We start from the raw sequence: 13,060 nt of genomic DNA, 5'->3' as shown, positions 1-13,060 counted from the left end.
ACTAATATGAATTCCAGGCTACAGAATTAAGACAAAAGGTACAGAGGAGTAATTTGCAAGTATCTGTGTATCCATTCTACATTGTGGCTATAGGCACATGATGTTTTCTTTTTTCTCTTATTTTGAACGTGAGGCCTCATACACACACGTTAGATGTGTGCTCTTTACCACTGAGCTGGATCCCCAGTGCATGCTCTCTCTTCTCATCCTTCTTCTCCCTCCCTCTCTTTTCTTTTGAGATATGCTTTTGCTAAGGCTGCTCTTGAACTTACCCTGTATCTCCTGCAGACCTTGAATTTGATGATAGGCTTGAACCATCTTGCCTGGCTGTATCTAGATTTCTTTAGTGTTGTTTTTTGTTATTGGGTTTTTTTGTTTTGTTTTGTTTTGTTTTGTTTTGTTTTTTTGAGACAGGGTTTCTCTGTGTAGCCCTGGAACTACTGTTCCAGGCTGTTGTGGAACTCACTCTGAAGACCAGGCTGGCCTCGAACTCAGAAATCCGCCTGCCTCTGCCTCCCAAGTGCTGGGATTAAAGGCATGCGCCACCACTGCCCTGTATCTAGATTTCTGAGGTCTAATCCCATTCTGTTTCCTAGGCTGGCTGGTTGGCCTGTACCTTTAGACTCTATGTATATTGCTGAAAAGGAAGAAACCATAAAAAAATACACTGACCACACTACTAATATCAAAAAGTAAAAACTATTTCCAGAGGACTGACCTTAAACTGAACCTCACTTAGTTCCTAACAGCTACACTGTAGGAAGGATTCTGAGTTTCCTTGATGGAGCAGAGCTGAGGCTTAATACAGGAGGGCACGGCATTTAGGGAGCTGAGGAGAGGGATTCAGAGTCTGTGGCCACACTGAGCTACCTAGTGAGACCCTGTCTCAGAAAAGAAAAAAAAAAAAAAACAATTTGGAACTTACTGCTCTTGTAAGAGCACGTCTGCTAAAATTGGAACCATATAGAGGAGATGATACTCAGATGTATCAAGTATTCCATATTGGTTTTGTGTGTCATGTTAAAATAACCAAACTGGACTGGCAGATGACTCATTTGGTAAAGGCCCTTGCAGGTGAGCCTGACATCTTAAGTTGGATTTTTGGGACCGATATAGTTTGAGGAGAATATTACTCTTACAGGTTGTGACCTCCATGAGACACAGACATGGACACACATGGACATACACAACCATAATTGGCCTGTTGGTTAAGGCTTGAAATAGCAGCTAGTTAGCATACTGAGGCAAGACGACCACCACATCATTGCCTCTCTGGACTACAGAATGAGTTCAAGGCTAGCCTGGGCCACTTTTAGTGAAGCCCTATCTTAAAGTACAAAGTAAAAAGAAGGCTTAGAGTATATATAACTCAGTGGTAGACTGTTTCTTGAACAACACATTCTAGGCCTCAGGTTCAGTCCACAGTTCTAGGAGTGGAGAGAAAGACAGAATTAATATTTATTATTTGGCTAGGAAAAAGTGATTACAGGGGCTGAAGAGATGGCTCAGAAGTTAAGAGCACTGACTGCTCTTCCAAAGGTCCTGAGTTCAAATCCCAGCAACCACATGGTGGTTCACAATCACCTGTAATGAGATCTGATGCCTTCTTCTGGTACATCTGAAGACAGCTACATTGTACTTATATATAATAAATAAATAAATAAATCTTTATTTTAAAAAAAGTGATTACAGCGAACCCTTGAATCAGTCTCACTGTGGGAACGTGAATGAATACAATGTAGTTGAGCCCCAAGGAAGATGGGATGGTCCATTCGTGCTGAATCAGTATCTGATGATACGGGTGTTGGGAGAAGTGGCATAAAATGAAGTTGCTGTGTGCTGTGAGTTCTTGAATTTGAGTCTGGTTTCAGGCTGCCATAGTAAACCTCTGGTCAGAAACTTAAGTGGTTTGGAAAGATAAAGCCACCTATATGGACAGGACAGATTAGAGGAGGTCGCTTGGAGGCAGAGAAACCAGTTTTAAAAATTGCAGCAACCATTTATAGCATTTTTGATTCTAGGCCATAATTCATTATTTTTAGCTTTTCCTCATTCATTCATTCACTCATTTTTACTCATTCATTCATGGTTGAAAGCCATAGCAATATAGAGGTCAGAAGACAATTTATAGGGAGCTGGTTTTTGTACACCTCCCAGAAATCAGATTCAGCTTGTTAGACTCAGGAACAAGTGCCTTTCTTACCCAATGGGCCATCTCACCAGCCCCACTTGACTTTTCTTATTGGCTCATTAGTCTCAAGCCAGCACTGTGAATCAGGTACTATAATTTCCTCTCAAGTTTTACAGGTAGAGAGTATTTTGGGAGAAGGTTTAAGACTACCCTATGCTACGTAGCAGGAATCTGCCTCCAAAAGCAAACAAAGAAATCAGTGTTCAATGAGATCTAAAGTGACTTACCTAAGGTCTAGCTGGTGATGACTCTATATCTTATGCCAGAGAACAAACTTGCATTCCAGGACCTTCTCCATTTAAACAAGAGGCTGTATTGATGGTGGTGATAGACAGGTAGATACAGCAAAGAAATGGGCCTTCATGTTGTAAGAGGACTTCCACATGACTGCCTGGACTGGAGGTCACTACAGGTGTTTGAGGACAGGGGTGATAGAACTAGCAAGAATGACTTTAGAAGTGGGAACATGTAGCTGGGCATGGTGGCGCACGCCTTTAATTCCAGCACTTGGGAGGCAGTGGCAGGTAGATTTCTGATGAGTTCAAGGCCAGCCTGGTCTACAGAGTGAGTTCCAGGACAGCCAGGTCTATACAGAGAAACCCTGTCTCGAAAAAAAATAAAAGAAGTGGGAACATGTGCTTGGTCTCAGCTCTGTGAGGGACATGGTCAAGGGTAATAAATGGGAAAGGTAGAGGCTAGAGACAAAGGAGAGACCATGGGCTTTGGGGTTTTGATAGTGTCCACTCACACTCCTGATGTTTTCTCTTATTCCCACTGTAGCCATCGTCAGCCAGTGGCAACAGGAGTCCAAAGAGAAGGTGGTGTCCCTCCTGCTGTCCCATCTGCCCCTGCTCCAGCCAGGCAACACGGAGGCCAAGTCTGAGTACATGAGACTGCTGCAGAAAGTGCTGGCCTACTCCATCGAGAGCAATGCCTTCATTGAGGAGAGCCGCCAACTCCTCTCCTATGCCCTCATCCACCCAGCCACTACACTGGAGGACCGCAATGCGCTAGCCCTCTGGCTGAGCCACCTGGAAGAGCGGCTAGCTAGTGGTTTCCGCACCCGGCCAGAGCCCTCCTACCATTCACGCCAGGGCTCAGATGAATGGGGTGGACCTGCAGAGCTGGCCCCTGGAGAGGCAGGGCCAGGCTGGCAGGACAAGCCACCCCGGGAAAACGGACACGTACCCTTCCACCCATCCAGCTCTGTGCCGCCGGCCATCAACAGTATTGGGAGCAATGCAAACACAGGTGGGAGACATCTTCCTAGGTGCCATATCTATTTGAAAATAAACTGGGCTGTCTTCTCTTGCTCTGTGCTTGGCAAGTCCCATCACACCTCTTGGCCTCAACTTTATGTGCGAGGCAGTGCAGAGATTGTGAACTGACCTTCTTAGAGCTAAATCTGACCTGTAGTTGTGTCTTAGGAACTCATATTTGAGTGAATTTGTTTGTTTGTTTGTTTAATTTTTTCAAGACAGGGTTTCTCTGCATAGCCCTGGCTATCCTGGAATTCACTCTCTAGATTGGGCTTACCTCAAACTCAGAGATCCACCTGCCTCAGCCTCCTGAGTGCTGGGATTAAAGCTGTGCACCACCACGCCCAGCTTCCTTTTTAATTTTTATTTTATGTATATGGATGTTTTTCTTCTAGGTATGTCAGTTTATCATTTGTTTGATTGTTGTACTTGGAGGCCAGATGAGGGAGGGTATCAGATCACGTGGAGCTGGAGTTAATGATATGGACAGTTGTGAGCTGCTATTTGGCTGCAGAAATTAAACCCAGGTCCTCTGATTTCAGCATAGCCAGTGCTCTTAACCACTGAGCCATCTCTTTTGCTCTTGATTTGTTCCTAAATAAATTTAGTATATAAAGTTTTAAAAACTGAATTTCTAGTTTCTCTTGAAAAGTCCAGGTATCTGAAGCTTCACAACCTATAATACTCCTAGTGGCAGCCTGAAGGAAAGCTTAGTTGCCACGCCTGTACATGAGGCTCCATAACCCTCTTAACATTTTTTTAAAAGTGTGGTTGGATATTTTGCAAGCTTATCTGTACACTTGCATGTATTGCCCACAGGGGCCAGAAGAGGGTGTTGAATCCCCTGGAACAATAGTAGCAGATAGGCCAGGTGTGGTGGTAGAAGCATCTCTTGGGAAGTAAGCAACCAGATCTCTGCATTTGAGGTCAGCCTGGTCTACAGAATAGGTTCCAGGACAGCCAGGGCTTCACAGAGAAACCCTGATTTTTGGGGGGGGGGGGGGGTTGTCAGATGGTTGTGAACTACCATGTGGGTTCTGGGAACTGAACCCTAATTTTCTGCAAGAGCAACAAAGTCTCTTAACCACTGAAGTATCTGTCCACACTTCCTGTCAACATTTATGATACCTGACTGGCTGCTGAGGACCCGTGACAGGGATGGATATCATACCTGAGTTCTCTTTAGCTCACTCAGGATTTTTGTCTCTGGTCTTAGGTTCCAACATGAGAAATATATCTGTAAATTTGATACTGCAGAGCATCAGCTGTTATATCTCAGCATTAGTGCCAAGTGCTTTCAGCAGCACTATTACAGATATAGTCTCAGTTAAGCCTCCTAGACCATTAGGCCCATTTCACAGATGAGGACTTAGAACTCAAAGAACTGAAACCACGTAGTTGAGATCTCACATAGAATAAATAGTGGAACTGGCAAAGTTCTGGCCCTGAGCAGTCTGGGCCAGAGTCACCTCTGACTAGTGCTGCCCTGACCAGCTAAGTCCAGAGGTTGGGTGAAATAGGAGCTGGTATTGAGGTGCCTTTTTGAAATGTTAGCTGAGATGAGCAGTGTAAGACACAGTGAATAGCATGACCTGATTGAAGGTGAATGCTCAAAATTTAGCCTCAGGTCGTCAGCCCCTTTGAGCAGGCTGTGGTTAAAGTAGGCCAGGGAAGATAGGGCATTTCCAGAGAACTCTAGCAACCCTAATTACTTTGGATTTGTTTTCTGGTTTTGGAATACCATACTTCTATACTGGCTTTGGAAGCTATATTAATAATGGTGGTTATGACTGGGAAATATTGAGCACTTTGCTCGGAGCTAGTCTGAGGACTTCAGAGCTGTAAACTCGAAAACTTGGCGTAGTCTTAGAAGTCATCTGCCCAACATGATGTCAGAATTCAATCCAGGCAATATGGCTCTGGATCTCAGAGCTTGAACACGTATACTGCACTGCCTCTGCCTAAAAATGACCAGGCAGTGACTACCCCATGCCTCTGTGCTCCCTGGCTCAGAACTCTTTTGTTTTTGCTTTCCCTTTTGGCAACACTTGGGGGTAGAACTCAGAATCGTGGCCATATTAGACAAGGCTGTACCGCTGAGCTGTAACCCTGGCACTCCAGTAGCTTTGAAGAACCAAAGCTTTCAGTGTTGGATAGGGTTCTGAAGCAAAAGAGAAAAGAAAGGACCATGCCATGTAGAGGGCACAGCATGATTGAAAGGCATGGTGGTGTCCAGTAGAGGGTCAGTGGGTAGCAAACAGGTCTATAGATTGTGCAAGTGATCATATTAGTGCATGCTAGGCTACCATGCAACCAGTGAGGACTGCATATGGGCAAAGAGACAGGCTCCTATCCAAAAGCACTGATTTTAGAGGTAGTAGAATTAGGATTTGAACTCACAACTTAGGGGCACAATTTAGGGCTTTGAAGGATAAAATGAAACATTTGGATATCAGACAGTTGCAGGAAGCAGGAAACAATTAAAATATTTTTGAGTAGGAAGAAAGATTAGCCTGGGAGGGCAGGCAGGGTGAGTTTGGTGTACTGCCAAGGACAGAGCAGGATTTCTTGGAGAGTACAAGGCCATGGATCTGCAGCCGACATTCCTGTTTTTATAATCCTCAGGCAGTGGCCAGCCTCCACCCCAGCACAGGCCAAGCAGGGTTCCTTAGGAACTGCATGGTCATTCTAGCTGGGGTAATTTCCTGCCCTCTCAGCCTCACCAGCCCACTCCTTGGCTAAGAAGGGAGAACAGAGGTGGCCAAGCACACCAAGATAGGCACAAAGACTGTATTGATGGTTTTCCAGCCTTGGGGCCCAGAGTGCTGTTTTCTTCCAAGAGGCCCCAAATGGGGCAGAAGCCAGAGTCCACAGTGTCTAGAAAGTTGGAAGGAGCCTTGAGTAGAGGACTCAACGGGCTCTTGGGTAATAGCAGAGCCTGACACTGGCTGTGTGCACTGGGCCAGTCAGTATCCTCTCTCTCTTGAAGAACTTTCTGACTAGGAGCATCAATATTGTCACAGATAGTAATGGAAGGTGCTTTGGGGCTTGTGTCGGGGTAGCCTCCTGGGTAGGATGTCACTGGGCACTGACAGGGACCTCAGCCTCACCATCAGAACAAGGCCTGTACTCTTTCTCTGGCTCTTCTCTCCTCTCTGTGGGAACTGGGGCAAAGGAATTCAGCTTCCTGGGCCTTGTCCTCACCTAACCAGGCTTTTTGGCTTTCTCTTTTTCTCTCTAGGCTGCCACAGGAACTTCTGGATTCCCTGTGCTGGGCTCACAGGCCCTGTTAGCACTCATTTGTTCTTTACGGAACTCAGTTGGAAGGCTTCTGTGTGATATATACTGCCCTGAGCCTGAGGTGCAGAAGTGATTAGATTAGGCCCTGTTGCTGTTCTTCATAAACCCACAGACCAGTACAAGAGACTGGCCAGCACAGAGAGGAACAAGTGCCTAGCTTTCAGGGGCCAAAAGGAGGTGCTTGAGCAAGACCCAGAGGCAGAAGCTGAAAGGAATACTGCAGCAGTGATAGGTCAGGGAAAAGGCAGTGGCAGCGTCTGGGTGTTTGCTGTCTTGCCTAGAGCACCAACTTGGAGCCCTTTGCTTATCTCAGAAATGGAGTGTACTGTGAAATGGGGAAAGGTAACCTTCATCCTGAGTTACAGGCCTCTTAGGGGTCAGTTTGGATTCAGTCCAGGGAAAATAGAGACGTGAGGTCTAGTCACAGACGTGTTTATAAAGAGCAGTTCATTAGCTAAGAGTGATGGTGCATACCTATCCCAACACTTGAAAGACTGATTGAAGCAGGAGATCATGAATTTGAGGTCAACCTGGACTGTGTAGTAAGTGCCAGGCCACAATAGCAACACCCTATCTTAAGCTCCCTCGTCCCCTGAAAGTAACAAGGGACACTTGGTTGGCTTATTTGTAAGTGCTAAGGAAGCAGCTTCCTGGGCCATCCCCCTGTGGTTGTTGAGGATATGATAATGCAGTATGTAGGTCTCTGCTTTACAGCACATCAAAGGGGTTTGGTTAAATAAGCAAGAGAATCTGGCTTGTGATTGGTGTTAATAGAAAGATAGGAGAGTAATTGGAATGGAGTATTAGAGTGCATTGACAGGATAGAAGACTTAATGTAGGCCTTAGGAGGTAACTGCCAGCTGCTAAGATTGCTGAGTTGAGAATGTGGGGCTGGGTTCAATGGTAGAGTTTGTCTAGTATACAGGAAATCCTGGGTTCTTTCTGTCTTCAGTAACATAGAAAAGGGGATAGGAAGAAAGTAAAGAAATATAGTGTAGGGGTCTGGACAGATGGCTCAGCAGTTAAGAGCACTGACTGCTCTTCCAGAGGTCCTGAGTTCAATTTCCAGCAACCACGTGGTGGCTCACAACCATCTGTAATGGGATCCGATGCTCTCTTCTGGTGTGTCTGAAGACAGCTACAGTGTCTTCATAAAATAAAATAAAATATACATAAAATAAATAGTTTTAAAAGAAAGCAAATAAATATAGTGCAGTGATTCGTAAAGTGAAGCCTTTGTGTCTGGCTTTGATTGGAATGTTTCAGCAAAGCCTTTACTGTGTTTGGGTGAATGAGTAGAGGCTGAGAAATTGTTTTGAGACTGTTTGAACCTTGAAGAGATGTCTCCCTGAAAAGTCTGCACTTGGTGCTACATGAGAGCTTGCAGCTGCACAAACCTTGGTGCTACACTCCTGGCAAATCCGGAATTCTTACTTTTGACTATGGATAGCCGTAATCAAAGATTTGTGTGGTTTGTCTGCTCTCGGGCAGTGAGGGCAAGGTAACTAGCTGGTGGTTGGAACCTTTCCCAGCCACAGTTAGTTGTGTGTAATGATTGAGCAGAAATAGCTGGAGTAAACTAGTCAGGGTGTCGGTCTTTTTTCCAAGAAGGCTGAGCATCTTGGAGAGCTTCTCTCTCTACTGCAGCATCTATGACCAACATCAGCCACAACAGAGCAGGTGCCAAAGTCCTTTGGTGTGAACCAGGAGCAAGCATTTGGTGTTCAGAGAGCCAGGGTGGTTGCTTGTGTCTTTAATCCCAGCACTTAAAAGACAGAAGCACAAGAATATTTTGAGAGGCCCTTTCTCAAAAGAGGAGTGGGGTGGTTTCAGTCAGATGAGAATGAGATGGTCTTGAGCCAAGGACTGGCCTGTAGGAGATGAGAGATCAGTGTTAGCCAGGGCTAGGGCTTTCAGGTGTGTGGAAGAGTTTGGATTTTGAAGGAGCCGCGAGGATCTAAAAACAGGCCGAATTTCCACATTTGAAAGTTGTTGTCTAGTTGAGTATGGTGGCACATGCCTGTAATTACAGCACACAAGAAGATCACTGGGTTTGAGATCAACCTGGCTACAAAATGAGAACCAGTCTCAAAAAACCCTACCTCTAAAAACAGCCAGCATGGCTGCTGTAAGGCAAGGGGCTATAAGCAGCAAGAATGAGAGAAAGATCCTAGTTAGGCGTGAAACTAATCCCAGCCACAGCTGCTGGGCTTGGATGAGTGTGAGTAAAAGGCTGGGGTACGCTCATAGGCCCCGGACATCATGCTGGGAAGGTGCGTGTTCAGGCAGGAGGCTGAACAGTATCTGTAGACAGCTCCCCTTGAAGTCCAGTCCCTTGGCTCTTTCCCCTTCGAGGATTATAAGATTGATCAGGCCACGGTCTTTTTTTATGCTCAGATACCCCATTCTGACCTCTTGCTTTTCCTTCTCTGGCCAGGTCTCCCCTGCCAAATCCACCCTAGCCCACTGAAGCGCTCCATGTCACTCATCCCTACGAGCCCACAGGCCCCTGGTGAGTGGCCGAGTCCAGAGGAGCTTGGGGCCCGGGCTGCTTTCACCACGCCCGACCACGCACCCCTCTCGCCACAGAGCAGTGTGGCCTCCTCTGGCAGTGAGCAGACGGAGGAGCAGGGCTCCAGCCGGAACACTTTCCAAGAGGATGGCAGCGGGATGAAAGGTGCATCCAGGGGACAATGCTAGAAACCCTGCTCCGGGGCTTGGGCTAGGACAGAAGGACAGAAAATTGCCTGTAGCTGCCACCTCAGGGAGGACACAGGTTTGAAAATAATAGATAACCCTCCCAGCCAGCCAGAGCTCAGATAATTGATAGATGAGCTAAATCATGGGTCCCATCCTGGCAGCTCAGTAGATCTATCAGGTATCCTGTTAGGGAAGGGTATCTAAAATGGCAGCTTCTGACTCCAGCTACTGCTGGCTTATGCCCGACTTCTGCCTGCAACCTCCCTTTGATCACCAGCATCCATTTCTTGACCTATCCTCCCTCCTTTTCCACAGATGTGCCCTCATGGCTCAAGAGCCTCCGCTTGCACAAGTATGCTGCTCTGTTCTCACAGATGAGCTATGAAGAGATGATGACCCTCACTGAGCAGCACCTAGAGTCGCAGGTGAATCTGAGAGAGCACTGGGGAGGTGGTGGGCCAGCACAGTTGGCTGTTGTTCCTCTCATCAAGCCTCTTCTATTTCTGCGCTCTGTTGGGCTACCCCTATGTTCCTTACCTATTTTCTGCTTCCTGTCTCCTCCTGTCCTCATCACAGAATGTCACCAAAGGTGCCCGGCACAAGATAGCCCTGAGCATCCAAAAGCTGCGTGAGAGACAGAGCGTCCTCAAGTCCCTAGAGAAGGTGAGGCCCTGTGGTTTAGGCAAGTAGAAGGCTTTGGATCCCTCTTGTTGGGAGCTGCAATCTGACCTCTGCTGGCCCCAGCCATGGGCAGCTGGATTCTAGAGACCCTGAGCAAGTTGTATTCAAAGGGCTACTTGCTGCTGCCTGAGAGGCTCCCTCCCATGCTCTCCCTGTCTTCCCTCCCTGTCCTGGTTTGTGACTCCAGAATGTCTCCATCCTTTATCAGTAGACCTGAGTTCGTGGATGAGTTGCAGATGTGAAAGGGCTCTTTTCATTGACTTTCTTCTCCACTCAATCCTGAATCTGCTTCCATTTATCTTCCTTCTGTCTTTTCCTTGCTTCCTTCTTCTGGTTTTTCCTTCTCCTTAACTGTCTTAGTCTGGTAGTCTGCTGCTTCTTTGGAGGGAAAAGGAGTCTAACTGGCTGATGAGCCCAGCTGCCCTCTGCTGGCCTCTGTGCTAGAGCCTTGCATAGGCACCTCAGAGTCTCATTGTCACCTTGGGGTTTGTGCCTGACCCAGCTGTGTCCTCCCTGTAGGATGTGCTGGAAGGTGGCAATCTGCGGAATGCTCTGCAGGAACTGCAGCAGATCATCATCACTCCTATCAAGGCCTACAGTGTCCTTCAGGCCATCCCTACTGCCAAGGATGAGGGTCGGGGGGAGCCGCTGCTGCCAGGTGCTGAGCCTCCCCTCACCCACCCTGGATCAGACAAGGGCACTGAGGCCAAGGACCCTCCAGCTGCAGAGAACTATCCTCCTCCACCAGCTCCAGCCCCCTCTGATAGCAGTGAGCCAGCCCCAGCTCCCGTCGCCGACGGAGACATCCCCAGCCAGTTTACACGGGTGATGGGCAAAGGTGAGAGTAGTGTCTAGCCCAGAATCCTGAGGCAGAATACCAGGTGAACCAGGCACCAGGGATCAAGTCCAAGTTAGAGAAGGGGAGCATTGCTTCTTATTAAAGACCCTATTAAAGACCTTATTAAAGACCTCGTGAGTAGGTGAGATGTAGTATGAGTAGGTCTCTAGCAGGCCTGTCTGGGTGATGATATTAGCCATTGCCCTCTAAGCAAAGGGCTGGGACTCATCTAGCCCATGTTTCTTGTTCCTCTACCCACCAGCTGGTATTGGGAAGGCTGCAATACGGCAGAGGGTATGTTAGGACTAAGCTCTGTGCTTTTCCATGTTCCTCAGTATGCACCCAGCTGCTGGTGTCCCGACCAGACGAGGAGAACATCACCAGTTACCTCCAGCTCATCGAAAAGTGCCTGACTCATGAGGTAGGACCTTTGCTAGGGCTCCCAAGAGGGAGCCCCCTCAGAGCTCAACGGTGCACCGGGGCATCCCATCCTTCCCAGCGCTGACTTCAGATGCTTAGCTTTTGTACACACCTGTGGGGAGTGGCCACCTTCTACCTGCTCATCCCTGCTCTTGGTTCCAATATTTGTCCAAGTTTCCCAAGTCAACTCAAAAAACACCCCTGCAGAGTCAGGGTTTCTTGCATCTTGTTCTTCTTGATCACAGGGAGAGACGACTACACTCAGTTACCACTATGTACCTGTCTCTCCCAGCTAACCTATAAGCGTGGTCCTCTGTGTCCAGCATCCTCCTCTTCCCCCTTTCCAGGCTTTCACAGAGACACAGAAGAAGCGGCTGCTGTCCTGGAAGCAGCAAGTGCTGAAACTCCTCCGGACATTCCCTCGAAAAGCTGCACTGGACATGCAGAGCTACCGGCAGCAGAAGGGGTAGGTGGGCACCTCCCTAGGCAGATGGAGTTGGCATATGGATGCCTAAAAGGATGATTGCTGTGTTCTGAAACGGGCCCCCTGCTGTACTTACCCACATCATCAGTACAGAGTTTACAACTTAGAAAAGAAAAAAGGCCAGATGTAGTGGCACACACCTTTAATCCCAGCACTTGGGAAGCAGAGGGACTTGGATCTCTGAGTTCGAGAACAGTAAGGGCTACACAGAGAAACCCTGTCTCAAAAAACACCAAAAAGAGAAAGGGAGGGAAAGAGAAGAAGGCTAATTGTGGTGTGGCACAGGACTTTAATCCTAACTCAAGAGGCAGAGGCAAGTAGATTTCTACAATTTGCAGAATGAGGAGGTGGGAATTCATGGAAAGAGAGCTTGATTTGTGGAAAGGCACTGCCATTTCATTATCCTTCAGAAGAATGTAAGAGGGAGAACAAGCCTTCAGTCCAGAGAGGCTTCTTAAGGGAGATGTATCATGGTCATTGGCAGCCACAGTGGAGCTTTGAAGAGAGAGAAGAGGGAACTTTTGCTTTCAAATCTGGAGAACAAAGTGGGTAGCTTTATGCCGTATGATCTAGCTTACATGCCATAGGGCATAGAAGTAAGTATTAGGTAGAACCATGACATTGATCTGTAGCTGTGAGAAGGAGGGCCCGCAGGGTCACAGCACAATACTCTCTTGCAGCGTTATTTATGTTATGTGTGGGTACACCCATGCCATGGTGCACATGTGAAGGTCAGAGGACAACTTTTAGAAGTCAGCTTTCTCCTTAAACCATCTGGATTCCAGGGGTCACACTCAGGTCATCAGTCTTGATGGCAAGCACTTTTACCTGCTGAGCCATCGTGTAGACCCACTGTCTACTTTCCTATCAGCTCTCTGTCCGGAGAGGAAGAGATACAAGGAATGTTGCCTGACTGCTGGAATAGAGAGCAAAGAAAGGCAGCTAGAGAGTCTAATCCAGCCATGAACAATACAAGTGTGCAGAGAACTTGTCTACTATGCATAAGGCCCTGGCTTCTATCTCTAGCACCACATGGATGCTGGGGTGACAAAAACCCAGCACATGTCTGTCAAGTGGACCCTACTCCTGTACCTTTGTCTCCTTACCAGTATGTGGAGGGCTCTGAGGTCTCTCTTCACACCAGATAACACATTTCTTCATTGAAAAGTGACATTTGGCCGGGCGTG

The 13,060-nt window shown here is 47.4% G+C and overlaps 1 protein-coding gene across 1 annotated transcript in view; it reads left to right on the top strand.

The window, feature by feature from the left end:
- The window catches only part of Samd4b (sterile alpha motif domain containing 4B), a 37,335-nt gene that overhangs the window by 19,256 nt on the left and 5,019 nt on the right, over positions 1–13,060 (top strand). The window contains exons 3-9 of the mRNA XM_021167145.1: positions 2,972–3,442; positions 9,188–9,427; positions 9,766–9,875; positions 10,027–10,113; positions 10,651–10,969; positions 11,305–11,390; positions 11,737–11,855. Coding sequence (XP_021022804.1) covers positions 2,972–3,442; positions 9,188–9,427; positions 9,766–9,875; positions 10,027–10,113; positions 10,651–10,969; positions 11,305–11,390; positions 11,737–11,855 — 1,432 coding nt within the window. The remainder of the gene's footprint in view (positions 1–2,971; positions 3,443–9,187; positions 9,428–9,765; positions 9,876–10,026; positions 10,114–10,650; positions 10,970–11,304; positions 11,391–11,736; positions 11,856–13,060) is intronic.

The sequence above is a fragment of the Mus caroli genome, chromosome 7 (genome assembly GCF_900094665.2).
Source record: "Mus caroli chromosome 7, CAROLI_EIJ_v1.1, whole genome shotgun sequence".
Classification (NCBI taxonomy): domain Eukaryota; kingdom Metazoa; phylum Chordata; class Mammalia; order Rodentia; family Muridae; genus Mus; species Mus caroli.
This window is presented reverse-complemented; position numbering and strand designations above follow the sequence as displayed.